The sequence below is a fragment of the Tympanuchus pallidicinctus genome, unplaced genomic scaffold, assembly GCF_026119805.1.
Source record: "Tympanuchus pallidicinctus isolate F22 unplaced genomic scaffold, pur_lepc_1.0 scaffold16, whole genome shotgun sequence".
Taxonomy (NCBI): domain Eukaryota; kingdom Metazoa; phylum Chordata; class Aves; order Galliformes; family Phasianidae; genus Tympanuchus; species Tympanuchus pallidicinctus.
In genome coordinates this window covers 26,484,939-26,502,460 of record NW_026294679.1, presented here as the reverse complement: position 1 = coordinate 26,502,460, position 17,522 = coordinate 26,484,939, and the positions used below count along the sequence as shown (strand labels likewise).

The window sequence follows — 17,522 nt, the reverse complement described above, 5'->3', positions numbered from 1 at the left end:
AGCAGGCAGTAGGGCGTTGCAGCTCTGCATGGTGGTTGTGCCATGCTTTGGGGACAGACTCCTGGGGTCTGTGGATCCTGGGCACCTGCAGTGCATGCTGTACATCTGTCCCCTTCCAGCAGACTGAAAACGGTGAGATGCAGTGTCCAACTTGGAGCCCATTCTGACATTTTTCAGTCTTAATCACATGCAAAAATATTATGTATTATCAGAAACACAAGGCAGGTCAAAATAAGTCCCTTATATGGTTTCCCTTTAAGAACCATGAAGTTTCTCTACCCTAAGGATATTGTGAAGTAATTCAATATGCAAGGAGAGTCCTGCATTGCTTACAAATGCTGCATGGTTTTGTTAAAGCGTTCAGATAATTTTGGTAAAGTTTAAGTGTTTTGGTGGAGCTTTGTAGGAAATAGCAGCTGGTCTTTTAGGAGGGAAGGAAAAATAGGAGCCTTTTAGAGCATATAAGTGAAAATGTTTATGGTAGTCTTCTAATATATGTTGTAATTTATCTGAGGTTTTGGTTTACATCACTAAGTGTGAAAACATCCTCAGGCAAAAGTTAATCAAGTGTTATGTCATCCTGTAAACTACAGCTAGCTCTTTGTTTGACCCCAAAAAACTTGCCAAGCAATATTTTTTTCTTGTAATACCAACTTGTTTTTATTTTTGTGTTCACCCCACTTTCCTGCCCCCCTCCCACTACAGCTAGTTACAGACTCCCAGAAAACTTTTAAAGTTTCAAACTGTCTCAGTAGTTTTCCATCAAGCATGAATTTAAGCCTGAAGACAGATGAGGTATCGTAGCCCTCTTTTTCTTTTCCTGTTTTTTTTTTGAGTGTCTTTTGTTTTTCGTTTTGGTTATTTTTTTGGTAAATAAAAAGAGGTTTCTACTTGAGATTTTCTGCCCTCAGGGCTTTATCATTAAGATTAAATAACTGCACTCTCAAGCATACCACTGAACAAACATATTTTCAATTATGTGAGTAACAGATGCTTTAACAAAGGAACTATTGAAAATTCAGAAAGCTTCCCCCCTCCCCAAAATTTAAAAAGTATCAGATGACAGAGGAATGTAATTGTTTACCATTAAAAAACAGATCCTTAACTGTCCATTCAGAACATCTGAGAACACGCTGTTTTTTCAGAATTTCTTCAGAACTGGGTTTCCAGCCTGGTAGACTTAGTGGCCAGGACTAGAGTCATTGGTTGAGCTCAGCAGATGATCAAGTATTCTCTTCCAGAGACTGCAGGCTGATGGTCTCTCTCCCTTGCGGGGAACTGTTTCCCCATTCACATCTTCCTTTCCACCTGGGGTCTTGACCCAGAAGGGCTTGCGAGTTTTGTAGAGTGATCTGGGGAAGCTTCTCTGTCCTCATCACCCTTTGCTGTGCGCTAAATCTGGAATGGTTGCTTGCTTCCCTTCACTGAGCCATAGGATGGAGAGTGTCTGAGCTTGCATCGCCTGACAGTGCAGCTAAATCAACAGCTGTTTGTAATGTCACTAATTTCTAGTTTACCTAAAACAAAGTGCCTTTGAATTCTCTCACAGCAGTGCAGTTCCCACCTTTCAGCAGCGAGCTGTTCTCATTACCCACCAGCACTCCCAGTGGGCTGTGAGGAAAGTTGTTGATGAAAGGATGAAAGAGCCATTTCTTTAAGGAAGGGACGTTCTTTGCGAACAAAATCGAACTCAAACATATTTTGCCTTTGCTGATAAAATACATGCCAGTTTTGTACTTCAGACATATGCAAATAGTCCTATTGCTATTGTATTCTGCATGAAAGCATGCAGGCTTGCTTTCGTAACCTCTGGATTGTACAATGCAGCACAGGGAAATCAGGCTTGATTTCCTCATTGTGTTTTATATTCCCATTTCAGAAAACAGGCTAAGATCTTAAGAGTTTGGGTTATTCCTCCCCCTGTTCTCTGCTGGAAAATGGTCACTGGTGCCCAGAGAGCTGTCTAACACTCCTGTCAATCCTCACCAGCTGATTGCTGTTGAAGGTGACTTGTTTCCTATGACAGCATTGCTCGGAGATTTATTCCTTTTAAAGGATATTGGTGTACAAAAGACAAGCCTTCTTTGGGGATCAGAGCTAGGGTGTTCCTGCTGGTCCCTTAAAACAGCCAAATGCTTTGCCTTTGGGTTTCCAGGAAGACAGTGAGGCTTCTGCAACTGAGGTTATCGATTGGAGGCCCTCTGCCCTGGGACTGCCTGCCTCTGCGTGAGGACTGTTGCTGAGTCGCCCCAGCTCAGTGCCGCTTGTCTTGGCTCCATGCTCACAGGGCTGACGATGGCTCTGCCTTACTGCTCTCAAGGACCTAACAGAAAGATCCCTTAGTGAACCTGGCAGAACAGTGGTCTTCTCCCCAGCTGTGCCTTCAGGGGAAGGAGTCAAGACCCACTCACCTGTGACTTAGTATGCCCCGGAGGGAAGTGTTTTCCAAACTCTTACCAGCAAGGTGATTTGTTGCCTGTCCCTTCTCAGTGTTTCTGAATCTGAGCATTTACTGTTCTCATGATTTACATTAGCATCTAAACCTTGCATAATCTCACTAATCCCCTGGCCCCCAGATAACCACTGGCAGTGAGTTCCATGGGTTAACCGATGGTTGTGTTCATTCGGTAGAGCAGATTTAAGTCTTTTTCCATTCTCATTGCAAACAACTTCCTTAACCTTCTTGCCTGGAATGGAAAAGGGGCAGCGTCTCCCAAGTAATGGGCTCTGGTATTTTATGTGCTTCCAAGATTATTCTTGTGGCTGAGAGGCTCCCTTGCGCACTGTTTTGTGTTGGGCTTGGAGCCCTTGAGAAAGCAAGATGATGTCAATAGGAGGCATGTTGGAATATTTTATTCTGCCAGAAAGAAAACAAAAATAAACACTGAGACAAACGGTATAAAAATACCGTAGGGGTTGTGTTGAATTGCCTCCTGCCCTCCTTCCCCCAGTGCAGCCCATGGACAGAGCACTGTGTCACGGGCATATGGTTCCTCCCTGGCCGGAGCACCCTGTAATATCCACGCACAGTGGGGAGAATTAGAGAGGAAACTGGCAGCCTTAACATTTAATTTCCTTCCTCTTTCTGGGTTGGTCAGATCCTTTGCATTATTGTAACTATTTTTTTTATCATGTCTATAAATAGACGTGCTCTCATGTATTACGTGAAGCAGAGTTGGGCCAAAAAAATCATTCATTCTTTATAATCAATACATGAAAATGCAGTGGTTATTGACTCAGATTAGACCTTGTATTGTTATTTCTGTAGCTGGGGAAAAAAAAAATGTTGACTAATAAAGATTAAGGACTTTTTTTTCTTTTTATGAAATGCTAATGATGAAGACATGTTTGATATACTGTGAAATACATTTCTCTAATGTGAAGTTTCTGCTTTTTGTTGAGAAAGATATTCAGTCCCTGGAGGATTTTAGAATTTGTAAATATAAAATTATCTGCTTCAGTGTTTTTCAAAAAAATGTTGGCAGAAAGCCAGATTACTTACATTACTGTAATAGATTTGCTGACCTCTGACATCTGCTGCAGAGAAGTACATTGAATTTTTCATAATATCAGATGATGCAGATCTGAAAACTCAGTACACTGCACCATTATTTAATTCAGGACTTAGTAAAGCAAAACCTTTTTTTGAGTAGCAGTTTATACGTGATTAAACTTAATATTGCCCATCGTAATAAATCAGGATTAGTATAGTACTGATTTGTTAATCTAACTTGCATTGATTTTAAGTTGTCTTTATTTAAAAAAAAAAAAAGACTCGCTTTTCACAGTGACTGAATTTAATAAGAAGCTCTGTGATAGCAAAGACTCCCCTACTGTTTCTGCTCTTGGCTGGAAAATGTTATTCTTGTATTATTCCAGGAAAAAAAACAAAACAAAACAAAACAAAAAAAACCCTCATGCTGCTAAAAATCTGCTGCCTGTGGAAAGATTTTTTAATACACTAGTGCTTACATATTCTATTTATGTTAATTGACTTATAAATAATACATTTTATTAATCTTAATATTGGAGTCTTGATCATGATAAAGACCCTTTTATGTGCTCTCCTCGCAGGCTTCACAAGTAAATATTCCTTCGACCAGAGAACGGCCCCCCTTTCCTCCTCCATAAGTACTTTGATACTTCCCCCCACCGCCGAAGACAGCCCCGTCCAAAGCGCTGACAGTGCGGGTGTTGTTTCTGAGCACAGCACGTTTGAGGTGTCGAGGCGCATTTTTGCGAGCCCCGTCCTTCCTTTCCTTGTGCAAAGATTGATTAAATCTTACCTGCGCTGCAAATATTTGACAAAAATCCTGCGTTCGTTTCAGACATGTCACATTCTGCTAAACTATTTGGATAATAGCAGATCGCATTCTTCCTGCGTTGGGCAATATTGACCTTAACTTGGCTGTGCAGCGAGCGGTAATGGCATGTGAGCCGGAGCTCTAACCGTTCTGAGAGCTGCCTTAGCTTTATTACTCCTGTGCTATAAAAGCTTCTAATAATCAAATGATAAGATCATATCCTGTGGGTAATTGTGTTGTACCATGACAGGATAACTGAAAAAACACTCAGTGAAAATTGTAACCAGCGGAAGTCTCAACACGCAGAGCGTTCCTGTGTGGTTGGGCTCCGTGTGCCGCCTTGCGTGGGATCCCCCGTGCCCCCTGCACCCACAGCGCTCCGTGCGCCAGGCGGTGTGCTGGGAGCGAGGCGGAGAGCTCCTCCAACAAGCCATCCTTGTGTTTTGGTTCCGTTTTACCTTAGTCATGCCTGCTTCCAGATACAAGAAACATTTAATTCCAGATTTCCTGCTGCTGGCTCCAGGCCTTTGACCGGCGATGTGAAATGTATTTTTACTGCTGTCGAACTGCCAACTGCTGAGCTCAGTGAAAAATAACTAAAATGAAAATGTTGTACTCCCACGTGAACTCAGGATAAGAAAAGGAAATTTTAAGGCACAGTTGCTAATTAGCACCAAAGCTAATGAGTTCTGGTGAGGTGCACCACAAGGAGGAGGAGCTCTGGGAGGCCGGCTGGGAGGCGTGCAAGCACTCGCCATTGCTGCAGCCCAGGCCCAGCTGTGCCTAGAGCCCCCCATGTACCATCTTTGCAGCAGTGCCCACCATTGGGCCACAACTACGTGCCCTCCTTGCAGCAAGGCACACCAGTGGGCCATGGCGCCTGCTTGCACAGCACTTGGACGCTCTGAGGGCCTGTTGAGGGGAGGTGGGAATTTGTAACGGGCAGCGTGTTTCTATGGAAACAAAACAAAGCCAAACAGTCGCCTCGCAGCGCTAACAAGTATTGTCATAAAACGTGTTTTTATTAAAAGCGAGTTTAAATATTTAACACATGGCAGAGCGACATCAGTGTTGCCCTGTGTGAAGCCCAGCCTTGCCTCGAGTCAAGTCCGAAGAGCGCTGTGCAGCACAGGGAGGCATCCGGTGCTTGCACGAATATTTGTGCTTTGTGAGTGAAATTCAGCAGCCTCAAGTATGAACAAGATTATTTTTTTCTGATTCTGCTTAGTTATGCTTTTTATTATATAAACATTAACTGTAATATTACAGTGGGAAACAGGTATTTGGCAACTACATATTATTTTGCTAAGTTTGCATAGAGGGAGCAGTTTCCAGTTTTAGCAGCTGTAACATGTTTAAACTCAGTTTGTAATGGGATCTGAAGATGAATATTCCCTGTGGGCTCTGCTTAGCTTCATTACTGGAGCCCTGCCAAATTCAGGGCTAGAAAGTATTATTCACGCCTCTTTGCACATACCATGTCAGAGCATGCTCAGTTAATGAATTTTGGTTCTAATATAGCATAAATTAGGTTTATATTTTAACATAATTTATGTTGTATTTTATTAAAATGTAAAATATTATGATCACAAGCAATCTAATTTCTGCTCTCTTAAGCCCAAACTGTGTTTGAACATCTAAGTATGTAAATCAAAATTGCATGCTTAGGAGCTGATTCTAGGATAACAAACGAATATCTGAACCAAAGAGGTTTCTGCCTTGGAGTCCTAGATTAAAGATAATTAAGGATTCCTGGTATTTGAACAGATTTATGTTGTTTATAAGCAAAGTACATTTTCCTCACAGAGTCAACTTGTCTTAAAAAAAAAAAAAAAATTATGTTTGCTGTATTAAAGTTCATATTTTTAAAGTCTCAGTCTTGTATTAATCCCACAGTGAGTCATTAATCATACCAAATGCATTATAAAAACTTTAATCACTGAAGTTGAAACTGAGATTGTAATGCAATCCATCCCTTTTAATTATATCAGTTATTTTTCCTTTCAGATGAAGAATAGCAAAGGGAAAACAGATAGATTAAAACTCAGAGTGTTTGATGCTTTTGGGGGAGAATATTTTCTGTTTGTGTTTCTTTCTTTTTTTTAAAGCGATTCTGTATGCTTTGTGGAGGAAGGTTCCACTGCTCAAAATTCTTTCACTTTTAACTCTTGAAGAGAAAAGACTCATTTGGGAAGGCAGGGACCATGGTGACTGTCACCCTTTGAGGGTGTGTTTGGAAGGGTCGGGTTGGGCTGGCACTGCACCACGCTGTGTGCTGTGCCTGCTGTTGCAGGTTTCCATACTCGAATGTCTTCCACCCAGTTTCTGGCATTTATCCTTGCACTCGGGGGAGCCTCCAGCCTGGAAATTGTATAGCTGTTATCGGGTTGGCTGTGGCTTTGGAGGTGTTTCCTTGGGGTTTGCTGCGTGCTTTTAAGGGTTGGGAGAAAAAATAAAAGTAAATGGTTGTGTCTTTTTTTAATCAGTCTAAAACACAGTAGCTCTTATCCTCATCTGTACAAATTGGTGTGGCTGTGTGAACCACTGCAGCCTTACTGACAATTGATATGCGCCAACTCCACTCAATTTATGCCACACGGTAATCTTGCCAAATAAATTGATTTATCATACTTGGATTTGTAGATATAGAGTTTACAGTGATGCTTTTATGCCACGGAAGAAAATAGATATATTAAGTAAACTGCTCACAGTAGATACATTTTATTCTTTGCTAGAAAAGCAAAACCTGATCAATTATTTGTTCCTTAATCCCCTAGATTAATCCTGCCGTATGAAAGATTTATTAAAGGAGAGGAAGATAAGCCACTGCCTCCAGTGAAACCTCGAAAACAGGATAACAGTTCCCAGGAGGGTGATGCGAAAACAAAAGTGTCTGGAACAAAACGCATCAAAAATGAAAACCAAAAGAGCAAGAAGGAGAAAGATAATGCACAGAAACCCCAAGATGCATCTGAGGTTGGTTGCTTCCCTGCTTTTCAACTTTTCAATTAAAAAAGTGCTGTTTTAATCAATCAAAATTCAGTGATAAAATACATAATTTAAACTGGAGAATCCCGAACAGTTGGCCTTTGAGTTTGCTCAGCAGTAGAAGTTCAATTGGTGTGGTACTATCTCTGTTGTGATTTTGCAGGGTTACAAACAGCCACTGGTTAGCTCCATATTGCTTAGGAGTGATGGCAGAAGACCAAGCTCTAGATAAAATAAGTATCATTTCTGCTCATTGTGTTACACAGTGGTCACCACGAAAAGATCAGCATCTGCCAAAAGGAAACCACACAACTACTACAGTTATTTCCTAATCTTAAGTATAGGGTGCGGGAACCTCTAATACTGCTGATAATGTTGTGGTAACTGGGTATAGCTGGTCTTCATTGTAGTAACATCTGGATTAGCCCTGCTGCACTTACAGATGTATGCACATATCCATCAGAAAACATATCACTTCTCAGGATTTTTATCATGTTATACTAAATTTCTCTTTAGACTCGAAGGTCAAATTTTGAGCAAACACCTGCCAAGCTTTAACTGAGACTGAAGTCTCTCACGTACCACAGATGGTTTTCAGCAGAGATGCTGCTAACCTGCTTCACGTGGGCAGGTCCTGGTTTCCACATAGAATCACATTATGTGTGCTCATGGGACAGCTCCAATTTTGTGTTCATAGCCCATGTAAAGATAGATCAGTGGAATTCATACTTGTCTGCAGATTAAGGGTAAGTTTCGTATGTTGCTCAGTGCTATAAAACTAATGGACATTTTGCTCCAGAATTTCCTAAGCATGTCTTTTGCCCATCTGAGCCACTCTGTGTCCTCCTTGCACCTTGTGTAAGTGAGACCTTGAAGCTCCTTGCACACAACTAAATACACAAGATGTTGCTTTTTCTGTCTCAGTCTGCCAGATCGCAGCAGCTTTCAAGGCGTTGCAGTGAAAGTAAGTATTTAAAGAATGTTGAAACACATGACATGCCCGGCAGACTACGGCTGCTCCCTTGCCTTCATTGCTGTCTGGCAGGTACATAAGTCCTGTTTCTAAACCAGTTTGAAATCAGTATTGAGTCAACTACCAACAACTCTCCTCCTTGTTGCTTAAAAACATCACAGAACTAGTAAGCATGGATGCATTTGAGAATTTGCATGTTGTTTCAAGAACAGAATATTCTGATTTTGATGTCCCACTACCATTTTAAGTTGTTCTTACACTGGAAAATGTCATCTGAGGTCCAAACCAGAATTTGTTTTCAGTTGCCTTGATCAACAGCATCTTTAATGTCAAATGTAAGAGTGCTCTACAGAGAGGGATTTTTATTTTCTCTTGCACTGTAATTTTAAAGCAGAGAACACTGCTGGGGGAAAGCTCCTCTGCTTCTGATTGCAAATACCTGAAGTGCATATAGCCTCCTTAAGTCAGTGGAACATTGCAACACAGATTGCCCAAAGCAAGGAAGTGCAAAGCTAAGGCTTATGCTCCCTTCCCCGTCACTCCTTTGTGCCCACTTGTTTACTGTGGGGTCTTAGATCAGCGAGATACCTTACGTACTGTTGGTACTGCCACAGTTAAGCACAGCATAACAAGCCAGCAACAGGGCATCAGCCTTCACTTTGAATTTCCTTGCTTTTGTTGTTCCCTATCTGAAACTTCCTGCTGCTTAAACTGCAGTTATTTTTGTGTGTGGTTTGCAGGAAGAGTTCTTAGAGCTGCACTTACCGGAAGCAGAAGGAGCTGAGCCGAGACAATAAAAATACACAAATGCGGCCATTTCCCACTGTAAAATGGTACCTTTTAAAGAAGAATGAATCTCTCACCTCTAGGGTGGATGATGGTGTCCTGCTCCTGTTTAATCAGGACAGGCACTTAAAAACTGCATTCTTCACACAGGTCACTGTATGGATGGTTGCACGAAGCCAGAGAAGTGAGGAGGCCCACGGGGGTGGACGCTTCCCCCCTAGGCAGGTGCTCATCGGTGCTCCTCTGCAGATGGAGCTCTGTGCCCAAGGCATCATCCAGTCCTTCAGGGTGGAGCAGCCTCCAATCTGCTGTGGCCTGGTTAGAATCATAGAGTGGCCTGGGCTGAAAAGGACCTCAAAGATCATCTAGTTTCAACTCCACTGCTATGTATGGGGCGCCAACCACCAGACCAGACTGCCCAGAGCCACATCCAGCCTGGCCTTGAATGCCTCCAGGGATGGGGCATCCACAGCCTCCTTGGGCAACCTGTTCCAGTGCTTCACACCCTCTGAGTGGAAAACTCCCTCCTAATATCTCAACCTAAACCTCCCCTGTCTCAGTTTAAAACCATTCCCCCTCTCACCCAGCACAGATTCCGTGGTTGTTGCAGGCCTCCTGCCAGGCAGCAGTGGCAGCGTGTTGTTCACAGGGAGCCTTTATCATTGCGTGTGGATGTGTAGGCGTGGCCCCAGCCAAGCCACCATTTACACCATTCCTGCATGTGGCTTCAGAGCAGGCCGTTGCTATGGGCTGAAGGATAACCAAGCTACAATCTTCTCTATATAGAATCTTCTCCAAGCTAGTCTTGTCTATTGCACGTTCAACTCATGCGGCACAAGAAATATGCAGGGGGAGAATGTAACTTTAATTTATTAGGATTGCATTTGTCTTTGTGCTCTTCTCTCTTTTCCTGCCATTGCAATGACATCGTCTCTGTAACAAGATACCAGACAAAATGCTATTAGCCTTAAAATGCACATTTCTCCACAATAGCTGAAACTTCAATCAAAATGTTGCTTAACAGAAACAAAGAGCAGAATGTGCAGTTATTAAATATCATTTATCTTTTTTTTTCCTCCCTGCTTTGCTCATCTGTGTGGTATTTTCCTGTAATTTTATAAGCTCAAGAGACTAGGGATAGTACTTTGTAAAGGACCTAATGATGGTATTTGGACTGCAAAAGGCAGCTATTAGTTTAAAAAGAAGAAGTTACGATGACTAATGGACACTGCAACTAATAGACCAGCCAAACACACAGGAATATTTAAAAGCAGCTGTGAAGAAATAAATCTCTGAGATGATTAGATTCGTTAGGGCCTTCTTCTCACTCCTGTGATAGACTGTAGAGCAGCATTTAGATAGTAACTTTCTTGATGTGTCTTATCTTTACAACTAAGAAAGAAAGAAAACAATAATAATAAAGGGTTCACACAATGCTGCTGTTTTATGACTGTCTTACACCGTGACATGTCAGAAGACAATGAGAGCAGTTTTGAAAAAGGCTGTCAGTCAGCTGGATCACAGATGGGACGCTCTGATGACCTCTGCGGGTCACAGTTCAGCCAGCGACATAATGGGATGAATAGCGTGAATTGTGAACACAAGCTGTATTAATGGTGAAGCAGAAAGGGCTGCAGTCCCGTTGACGATAACATATAAAAGCTACGTTTGTAATAGCGTGCACACGCGCTTACGGAATGTTGACAACTTCATTTTAATCCGTTAATAAAAAAATGCGTGTCCTAGTTAAGCTGCAGCAGTGATTTGCTGCCTACAATAGGGATTCCTAGTATGCCATTTCTGTCATTTTCACACTTTAATGCAGAACTGGGTGTGAATGATCTCCTCTGTGATCACTGAATTTTAAGAACAATGCTAGAGAGCCTGCATTTTCAGCTTCACGTAAGAAAAAATGTTTGGATGTGTGTACATCTCATAGGTGAAGTTGGCTAGTGCGAAAAATCTTTATAGCCTTTTTGTTTGTGTTATGAAATCTGCTCTCCAGCGTTTGCCTAATTAATTTTAAAAGACTAACCTCAGTGTTCAGTGGTGAAGCCACTGGTACCTCTAGTCAGGCTACAAACATCTGCTGCTTTGAAATGCCTTACTATGACACTGGCAGCAAGAGTACATTTCTAGGAGTATGTTTCTTTGTTTGACTCCAATACCTGGTATTCGAGCTCTTGCATTCCAACAAGGTGATTGACAAGTACATCTCTAGCAGTAGCAAGCAGTGTACTGTGTATGTTCTTCTGATCAGTCTGCCAAAATGTACAGCATTCTCATAACTAACTGTCTATTGAATCATTTTATTAGGTTTCATCAGAACAAGAGAAGGATCAAGAATCAGCAGACCAGAAAAATTTCGCAGAACATCCTACAGTAGGAGAGACAAAACAACCCAGTCAAGGCCCTCCACCTCTTTTGCCAGAGGCAGCTCGGCCACTGCCTATGGAAAAGACAGACATGACAGAAAACAGCTCAAGCAGTGAGAAAGCCAAGGAGGAAGTTCCTCATTCGTCATCTTTCACAAGTATATCCGTGCCCCCGGATGAAGATACCATGCTGGATGCCACAAAACGACTGCACTCCTCAGCAGATACTCTGGAAGACACAAAGCCAGAACGAAGGATACATAAAGCTTTTACTGAGAGTTTAGAAAACGAACCTCCGGAAATGCCCTTCTCAACTTTTCCAGTCCAGCTGCCCACTCAAAGTGATATGGAAGATGATAAATTGCCAGAGATGGCTGATTACATTGCAAACTGCACAGTGAAAGTAGATCAGCTGGGAAACGAAGATATCCACAATGCACTGAAGCAAGCACCCAAAGTACTGGTGGTCCAGAACTTTGACATGTTCAAGGAGAAAGAGCTGCCTGGGTCCATGAGCGACGACTCCTCTTTTGGTTACACACCACTGCTCTACTCAAAGGGTAATCCAGGCATTATGTCACCCCTGGCAAAGAAAAAGCTGCTGTCGCAGGTCAGTGGGGCAACCTTATCATGTAGCTATCCTTACGGTTCTCCTCCACCTTTGATTAGCAAAAAGAAATTGAACAGCAGAGATGAACTGTCATCAAGCCTATCACAAGGTCCCCACGTCCCTAATTCTGATCCCGTAGCAATTAATAGGCCATCGGTCATACAACACGTGCAGAGTTTTAAATCCAAGGAAGAAAGGAAATCGATTAATGATGTTTTTAAACATGACATGCTAAGTAAAGTGGATCCTCAGCGCTGTGATTTTTCACAACATCACCTCAGTTCTCTTGCTGAGTCGTACGTACCGAAGACAGATATCCAGGACTGCAAAGATAAAATGAATGAGAAAAGGGCACTGCAGCACTCCCGTGTGCCCACTTTCTTGGCAGATTTTTATTCATCACCTCATCTGCACAACCTTTATAGGCACACGGAGCACCACCTTAATAATGAACAGACATCAAAGTACCTCCCCCGGGACATGTTCAGAGAGTCTGAAAATATTTCTACTTTTACTCAACACAAACACCAAGAAAAACTAAATTTAAATTATCACCCATCATTGCATCAGCAAGAAAAAAAGGCGGCAGTGGAAGCCTCTTCAGATGATCAGCCAACAGATTTGAGTCTTCCAAAGAGCATACACAAACAGACTGCAAAGGCTCCTGGCTCCAGTCTCTCTCATTCATCTATGGCCCAGCAAGAAGGCAAAGGTATCTCGCTGTTCCAGGCTGCGAGCAGCCAGGCTGTGAGCCTAGACTGTAACCCCAAAGCTTGCCGCGTGTCCCCCATGGCCATGACTGCCCCTAAAAAACACAGTGAGTTACTCCACAGGTCTGGGAAGCAGGCACAGAGACTGGAGAACCTGAGGAAGATGGAGGGGATGGTGCATCCTATCATTGGCCGCAGAATGAGCCCTCAAAACATCGGAGCTGCTCGGCCTTTGAAGCGAGGCCTGGAGGAATTGGACAAAGTCATTTCGGAAAAAAAAGTCCGAGCTGTCTCTCCTCTGCATTTACCAAAGGAGACCTCAGTGAAAGAAAAGGTTCCCGATGTGGAGGGGGAAGGCAGCAAGTCGCTGCACAGCCTGCATTCAGGCAGTGTTCTGGAGAGCCACAAATTTCCCCTCTCAGCCCCAATCTTCCCAGGCTTGTATCCAGGAGCCCTGTGCACAGGGCTGAACAATCGCCTCCCGCCTGGGTATTCCCATCCTTTACAGTACTTGAAAAATCAGACCGTGCTCTCCCCACTAATGCAACCTTTGGCTCTCCATTCCCTCATGGTGCAGAGACAATTCCTCACATCCCCTGCAAATTCTCAGCAACTGTATAGACACTTAGCTGCAGCAACACCTGTAGGAAGCTCGTACGGTGACCTTTTGCATAACAGCATTTATCCATTAGCTGCTATAAACCCTCAAGCTGCATTCCCACCTTCCCAGCTGTCCTCCGTACATCCCAGCACAAAACTGTAAATCCCCTCACTCACAAAAAAAAAAGTCTGAGGAGAACAGTTCAGTTAGCGACATTCCTCCCGCTGTGATGATATCTCGCAGATCTGTATTGCTGTAAGCCAGGATGCCGTCATATCCCACGTGGCGGAAAGCTTTGGATTGTGATCGAGACAGGACAACTTCTTTAATTCTGGCTCCACGCCAGCCCCCTCTCCCCTCACCCCTGCCCTGGCAAAACAACAACAACACACACGCTCAAAAATTCTTTGGATTTTGCATATGTGTTTTCTGAAAGTACTTGTGTATGGTAAGAGCAGATGTTCAAAGGGAGCCGTGGAAATGCAGGCCCAGTCCTGAGCTCACTGAAATGAGAGGCGACGTTTGCATTTGCTTTTCATTGAGCCAAGGACCAGAGGTCGAGTGTTGCTGCAAATGAGTCGAGGACTCGACATGAACTTGGCGAGGAGAAGAGGGCCGAGAACCCACGCGATCGGTGGATGTGCTGTTTTGGGTAACTTTTCCTGACTTTTAAAGATTCAATCAATGCAATGTATAGTAAAACGGCAATAGATTTTTCATTTTAACACTATTAGAACAGAAGGGTAAACACTGATTAATTTGACTGTACATATCCACTTCGTAAACTACCAATGTCACATTTGGTCACAATAATTTATATAGTTTTGTTTGTCCGATATAATCTGTACTCTATGTTTGTTTCTTGTTTTGTTTTTTGTTTTTTTCTTTTTTGTTTTCTTTTCTTGATTATTTTTTTTAAATTAAACAATATCATTTTACCTGCAACTTTTTTAAAAGGCTGTGGCTGTCCTAATTTTTTTATGTTTGTAATTTTTCCAGCTTCTTCATACTTCTGAGCAGTGTTTTTGTTTCATTTTTGTGGTAATGTTTACTGTTTACAAACTGAAGCAACTGGTTCAGATTCATCTTAATGGATATAAACGTACTATAGGTAACATTATGGTGCAAGGGTGCAAACAAGGTTCCTTTCCCTATGGTCCGACCCTGCAGGTGCTGAGCACTTCCCACTCTCCTCATGCTGTTGTGGTGGCTCGTGCTGCTTTTCCCTCCCGCTGAGCTTTGCTTTCCCATATTGTGGTCCGTGAATTTGTCAATAAGTCGCACTTAGCTTACCTAGGCTGTGAAACCCTCCTGTGTACCAGAGAACCGGTCTGGAAAACCAAACCTCACTGACACAAAATGGCGGATGGCAGAGCATATGATTTGCAAGAATGGCAAGAATTTTAGCAATTAGGACAGGAGTTTGTGCTGGTTTGAACTGGGGGTGTGCAGGTCCTGTGCCATGGGCGGGGTTTGCTGGGATGGGTAGAGGTCATGCACCGATGAGCCCTGCCACTGGGCACAGCTGGCACCAGAGGTGGCAAAGGAGCCAAGTGTCTGTTGGGATGGTCCTGGCACCCCTATGGGGACCACATCCCTCCCTGGGCATCTGCCAGAGAGTGAGAGCTGGGCACAGGCTGGGTTTGGTAATGAAAGCTATCCTGTGGCTGCATGTTCACACTGAAGGACGTCACCACCATGCAGCTGAGTGTAGACATTGATAGAGGAGTGTGGCTTAGAGGCTTTTTACAATGTGAAAATTGGTTGCGATTCAGACCATCTCAGTTTACTGTTCAGAGACAACATAATTGATGTGAAAACAAACATGGAAACTACTAAGAAACACTTTGCATGCTAGGCATGTCATTAAATTTTCCCGTGATACAAAGCCAAATACAATATATAATGTATCATAGTTAATATCCAAAGGTGGAAACCGGAATAATATACTCGTCTACTGTTAAAGATCCAGCTTCTTCAATTCAGTACTTTATATTCCTGTGGTAAAGCTATATTTAATTGATCAATAAACAGACTAGTAGAACTTAGAACATGGATGTGCCACTGCAGAGCATCCTGCTGCTCCACGGATCTTACAGGAACAGAACCGCAGGCTCAGCTGGGCAGAGGCCATAATGTCGAGGACATCTCTAGTAAAGTTGCACTAGATCTGAATTGTGAGAATCAGGGGTTTGGGGATGGGTGGGAGGAAGGAGGGCGGGGGGACGAGGAGAGAATATGAGAATCTACAGCAAACACAAATAGGAGTGTGTTTGGTAAAGCACGCATTTCTCTTTCTTGTTTTGGTTAAATCTGTGTCCTGAGTTTGTGCATTTGTTTATGCAGTGTCCACTTTCTCTTTGGTTACATCACATTGGAGTTTGGTCGTAGCCTTTGTGAAGCAGAGCAAATGCGGAGCAGGGCTGGGGAGGAGAGTGAGGAGGGAGGGCCTTCTCTCCCCTGGGAGGAGACCTGCCCAGACCCCTCCTGCCAGGGAGGCTTGTGTGTGCTGGGTGAGACATTGGGACAAATGAGAAGAAATGGTAGCGTAAGGCCCCAGCAGAAGGGGTGCGTTGTTTGTTTAAGAACTCTTAAGATAAATCTTGGAAGTCTTTCAAAAGGCTATTGAATTCTCCATTGGCTGAAAGACTTTTTTTTTTTAATGTCTTAAATGGGAATTTGTTTGCATTGTTTGAGTTCAAGGGGCCTTATTATTGAATGAAATTGCACAAGCCTCTCTTTGTGCAATCAAACCATTGTTACTGATAGGTTTGTAAAGGAAACTGTGGAATCTAATTGGCAATAGAGTCATAAACCTATTTACCAAGAACCAGTTCCAAGAAATGTTGCAAGCCGAACGCTCTATGTCCAGCATTCATTAGGGATGCTAAAGGTTGTGAGATGATGAGGTAACGGCCCAGCAGCTGCAGCTCACGTGTGCCTTCTGGCTGCGGGCTGGGCCTGCCTTCACCAAGCGGATCCACAGTAGCACCTGGCTGTCAGTACAGCACACTCCAAGCAGGGGAGTAGGTGAGTGAGTGAGGACATTTTGCAAGTTGGCCTTGCTGCATGAGCCATTTCCCTGGCATGTCAGGGACTGGGAAGTCGCCTGTTGCAGCTTGGGACAAGCTGGCTTGGCAGCACGTGGTGGCAGCGGGCGAGGGCTGTGCCTCCTATGCTGCTGTGCTCCCAGGGCTGCCAAGATGCTCCTTCCCACGCTGTCCTCCTGTGCAGTGCTCACCCAGTCGTCATGATTTTAGTGAGAAACAGGAACTCCTGCCGTGGTGCAAGGCCTGCAACGTGAGAACTGTTACATGAGCACTTAACAGTGGTGTTTGCTGTAAATGTGGTCGATACTTCACTTGTTCTCTTCCTCTTCCCGCCCTCCTCCCCTGGACCCATAGTTTTAAATATGTTCTAATAATGGCAGCATACTCTACTAGCTGTTTATACTTTTTTAACTTTCTTTTGTTGTAAATATTGTATACTTTTTGTGATTCAAGTTATGTAGCCTATATGCTCTGTAAGGTGATGATTTGTATATATAAAAATGGCCCAGTAATATTATATAGTTTCCCATTTAAAAGGTTATTGAGTAACCTTTGTGTTAGTTTAAACACTACCAGAAATAAAGCTGAGCCAACTATAAACACTCAATTTTTGTATGTTTTCCAAATTGTACTTATTAATGCTTTTGATACTGTATTATGTGCCAATAGTTTCCCAATCACATAGCAGGCAAAAGATATTTTGTACTTTTTGATCCACTGTAATATTTAATAAAAAATGTTACTATCTGTTCCCTTTTGTGTTTGATTAATAATTCTGTAAACAGCCCTTATCACCATGGATTACATATTATCCCATCTGACCTTTCAGCCCTGTTATATTGGTTTTTCTAGAGAAAATATTCCCGCCTGCAAACGATTAGATTAAAGAAATGGAAGTTTGCAATTTCCTAGAGAACGAGGAGACAAGATCTTCAGTTCCCCTCTATTTTCACAGTATGCTCACATTAAAGCGTGGCTCAGTCAGGCTGACTGCAGGAACACCTTTGGATGGGACAACATTCATACCTTCTCCAGAAAATTTGTTCCATTTGTATTTCAGAGCAGAGCTTTTTCCCCACTGGTATGGCATGCTTAAAGTCGTGGCTGAAAATCACTCTCTGCCTT

At 43.0% G+C, this 17,522-nt stretch overlaps 1 protein-coding gene and 1 long non-coding RNA gene across 4 annotated transcripts in view; one reads left to right on the top strand and one right to left on the bottom strand.

Annotated features, from left to right (window-relative positions):
- ARID5B (AT-rich interaction domain 5B) overlaps nucleotides 1-17,148 on the top strand; it is a 108,553-nt gene extending 91,405 nt beyond the window's left edge. For all 3 annotated transcript variants that reach the window (XM_052676895.1, XM_052676896.1, XM_052676894.1), the window contains 2 exons: nucleotides 7,082-7,280; nucleotides 11,368-17,148. In XM_052676895.1, the coding sequence (XP_052532855.1) occupies nucleotides 7,082-7,280; nucleotides 11,368-13,509 (2,341 nt within the window). In that variant the 3' untranslated portion in view covers nucleotides 13,510-17,148. The remainder of the gene's footprint in view (nucleotides 1-7,081; nucleotides 7,281-11,367) is intronic.
- Nucleotides 841-4,460, bottom strand: LOC128077560 (uncharacterized). The gene is made up of 2 exons (XR_008205057.1): nucleotides 4,287-4,460; nucleotides 841-2,857 (listed from the first exon to the last, which is right to left on the bottom strand). It is a non-coding gene; the product is annotated as an uncharacterized LOC128077560 (long non-coding RNA).
- Nucleotides 17,149-17,522: the final 374 nt, after the last annotated feature.